This window comes from Vanessa cardui, chromosome 19 (genome assembly GCF_905220365.1).
Source record: "Vanessa cardui chromosome 19, ilVanCard2.1, whole genome shotgun sequence".
NCBI classification, from domain to species: domain Eukaryota; kingdom Metazoa; phylum Arthropoda; class Insecta; order Lepidoptera; family Nymphalidae; genus Vanessa; species Vanessa cardui.
The window spans coordinates 1,608,609-1,612,636 of record NC_061141.1 but is presented as its reverse complement, the minus strand read 5'-3'; the positions used below and the strand labels follow the sequence as shown (position 1 = coordinate 1,612,636).

The 4,028-nt window shown below is 36.8% G+C and overlaps 1 protein-coding gene across 1 annotated transcript; it reads right to left on the bottom strand.

The window, feature by feature from the left end:
• Positions 1-295: 295 nt before the first annotated feature.
• LOC124537876 (carboxypeptidase B-like) lies at positions 296-3,614 on the bottom strand. The gene is made up of 5 exons (XM_047114827.1): positions 3,506-3,614; positions 2,853-3,062; positions 2,220-2,322; positions 1,343-1,651; positions 296-1,182 (listed from the first exon to the last, which is right to left on the bottom strand). Exons 1-5 carry the CDS (start codon positions 3,568-3,570, stop codon positions 553-555), a joined length of 1,317 nt encoding a protein of 438 aa, XP_046970783.1. The 5' UTR covers positions 3,571-3,614; the 3' UTR covers positions 296-552.
• Between the last annotated feature and the right edge of the window lie 414 nt (positions 3,615-4,028).

Genomic DNA, 4,028 nt, shown 5'->3' with positions numbered 1-4,028 from the left:
TTGAAGGCACCGGAATTTCCACTAAAAAACCAGCGGCACCCACTCCGTCTTTTCAGGGGATCGCTTGCGCATACTACCGTGACGTCCTGACGGTAGGCCCACCTGTGCGGGCCTCCATTTCCTAGGGGACTCACAGGGTACAGCGACCGGCAACAATTATGATGTTAGAAGAAAGCTGGTAGATAATATGTATTAAGTCAATATCATATATAGCTATTATTTCAAAGCTATCTCATAGTTATATATCAAAGGTTTAAAGTAATTATTGTTTTCTTATATAAATTAAAAAATACAGTATCAGTAAATATTTTTTATTTTTAGATTATCCTTACTATTTCCTAAAAAATACAGAATAATTTTCATTTAGGATCAGCTGTCTTGGTAATTAGAAGTGTTCAAGACGATCTTAAGTCTTTAGTTTCGTTACCATCACGTAGCTCCAACAACTAAAAACACGTTCTCTTTTCATTTACACTTAATTTAAACTTATTTAAATAAATATTTTTTTATTGTGTTGAAATTAAAAATAAAATTAGCAGTTTTTCAAAACTATTATAGATTCTTTTTTCCATACAATTCACCCGCTCTTCTGGCCCCGGTAACAAAAGCTGCCCATGTTTCTACACAGACCTGATGAATATATTTAGGATCCAAATAGAAACCTTGTGTAAATTCATTTGATTCATCATCTTCATCTTCGAAACCCGGTAGTTCAAACGTATAAGTCAATGGAACTCCCCTAAAGTGAGCGTAATCATCAGAAGCTCCTGATGCGCCATAACCGATAGTTAGCATTGAGTTGCCTACCACGTAATTAGGGAAATTTGGCAGTGACAATTTATTGATAGCATTAGCCATATCGATTCCAACAGTGTGAAGGGAAAAGGCGTTATTTGACAGAGAACCATTATGGCCCCACGGGTAAAGAATCATGCTTCCGAAACTGTGCACGGTTATAAAGAGTACCATCCGGTCAATATGTTCGTCAATTATGTCACCAACAGTCCTAGTTTCTGATTCGGAAAACGGTTCAGTTCCAGCGTAGATCGGAGAGCATTTGTCGTCATCTGCACCGACTGTATTCCACATGAAGTCAAAATTTCGGTTTCCATCAACGCCTCGACAGAGAAAGCTCGTAATACTCCAGTCCTTCAGGGAACGAGTTTTTCGCCACATTTTATCCTGAATTTGAAAATGGTTATACAATTTTAAGATATTATTTTCGAAGCTCATTATCACGAAGCATCAGCGGATATAACGTGTTATCTTTTATAGTAGCAATGGTTATCCTAATTTAGGGAGTTACACAACACAAACAATAATAATAATAATTTTGACTCACCCTTTCATATGAGAATACATATCCATCAGGATTTACCACTGGAAAGAGAATCCAATCGAAGTTGTCAAGGAGGTCAGGTTCAGTCACATTTTCAACCAGTTTGTGGATGGCGTAAGTGACAGTGGGTATAGTGATCCATTCTCGAGCGTGGATACCAGCATCGATGTAGATGACTGGTTTGTTGCTGGAAAATTTATCCTTAGAAATCTTCAAGTATTTAAGGGGTCGACCTTGAAATGATTTGGAAGAACTAACTAAAGTTACGATTTCCGGATAATCCTCAGCGATTTGGTCGATATATTCATATATCTGCAAAATAATGCACAGCGTTATATTAAATCACAGACAAGCAAACGGGGAGCCTCATTGTAGAGAAGTTGCATTAGCCCATAGACACTAACAAGTACAGCACTGTAAGAAGTATGAACCAATCAGAGACGGGATATAAAACGCCATTACCGTTGTGCCTATGCATAGACAGTTATACAAAGTATTGGTTATTTAGTAGTGGATTAGCTGCGTAACGCAAAATTACTTCATATTTCTTGGTTTAAATTATTTATAACTGGTTGTTACAGCTTCTCTCGCGTTTTATTGGTTGGTTGTCATGTGTTAGGTAAGAAAGGTAGGTAGGTAGCCTATGTCCTTTCTTGGAGTTTATGTTTGGTTAAAAATAAATTTCATCTCATTCGTTGATTTGGTCGTGAAAGAGCGACAGACAGACAGCCAGTTAATTTCACATTTATAATATATTCTTATAATTAATATATTCTTGGTTTATCGAATAGCCAAGTTTTCTAAAACCAAAGTAATTTATAAATTTTGTGATATGCTGTTTGTAGACTACACCACAAAATAATATTTTCAATGTACATACCACGTCGAGAGTTTGATAGTTGTCGTAAGGTAACCTGCCTCCGTTTATAGAACGGGTCGCGAGATTTCTCACTTCGATTTTCTGGTCATCGATATCAAATTGCCTGGAATAGAAGAAAATTTCACACAAATGAACACTAATTTATTTTTATTATACGGTTTATATAGCGCCTAATTAATTACTGCGATGGATCATATGTTAATGCATAGCTTAAATAATTGATTAGCTTAGGTACATCCAGATGAACACAGCAGTTTACAAAATACCATATAATTTTACTTATTGATGCAGTACAGGTTGCTTTCGTCATATTCCTTTTTATTATACATAAATCAAATTAGTAATTTCTCGCCTCATTGCCTCTACTGTTTTTTGCCTTGAGTGCTGGTTCGTTTTTTGCCCAGAGGGTCGGAATTGCGATTCAACGGGGAAATGCTGCCACCATTCCACGCGGTCAAGATTTACACAGTAACTAGTTTTAGTTCATATTAGTATACATATATATATTTAAGCATTTAATGTTGTTAATTCCTATGTTTATTAAATAAATTACCCACAATTTTGGTACATCCAAAATTAGTAAGCACATCAATGATAGAAAATATTTAAGAAAAATTATGACGCGATACTCACTCTTTTAAATCTTCAGAATGTATCCGATGGCATATTTTCTCTTTTGCTAAGAATCGCAAAAAGTCATTCTGGTACTGCGGTTCAACCAGCACAATCCCTTCTCGATTCACCGCAGCCTTGCTGATGAAGTCGAGATGGAACTCTGGGATCCTACTCGTCAATTTCAATAATTGGTCATTGTTCACCGGCTTTACATAGAAGGACTTCCACCTGAAAGGTTATGAATGAAATTTTGATCAGCAATCCCAATAGCATTGGCACTTTACTAATATTCCTATCGTGCTAAGTAAAAAATCAGTTTAAAATGTTCTATAAAAGGAAATTGACATTTCAAAGAATACTTGGTGGTAGGGCTTTGTGCAAACCCGTCTGGGTAGGTACTACGCACTCATCAGATATTCTACCGCCAAACAACAGTATTTAGTATTGTTGTGTTCCGGTTTCAAGGGTGAGTGAGCTTGTGTAACTACAGGCACAAGGGACATACCATCTTAGTTCTCAAGGTTGGTGGCACATGGGCGATGTAATGAATAGTTAATATATCTTACAGCTTTTATGTCAATAGGTGGTGGTGGTGGTGTCCACTTACCCTCAGGTGGCCTAATAGTTTATATATAAAAAAAGTATTAAATAAGATATCTGTGCCGGCTCACCCTGAATATTTTTCATGCTTCGCGTGAATCGCCGTCACGAACACCAATAATACTAACAACTTCATCCTATATAAATCAAAAGCAAATCAAACGTCTTATTTATACAACAATCGAATTGATAATGATCTTAGAACTTCGTAAATCTCTTTATTGATGTACAGTGTATATCTTATCTGATTTAAATCTGATCACATGTCCGCTGATGAATAATTCTCTGATGTTTGTTATCAAACTGATAAGACAGACAACTTACTTGGTAGTAGAGCATTATGCGAGCCCTTCTTTCTCGCCTATATATCTTCCACTTATTTTATATATTCTACTTCTTTTTTTTATGACATACGAGCAGAAGGCTTACCTGATGGAAAGTGACTACCATCGCCCATGGACATCTGTAACACCCGGGGCTTGCAGGTGCGTTGTCGGCCTTTAAGAAAGGAGTACGCTCTTTTCTTGAAGGTCATATGTCGTATCGGTTCGGAAAAACCGGCGGCGAAAGCTGGCTCCCCAAAGTGGTTGTGCG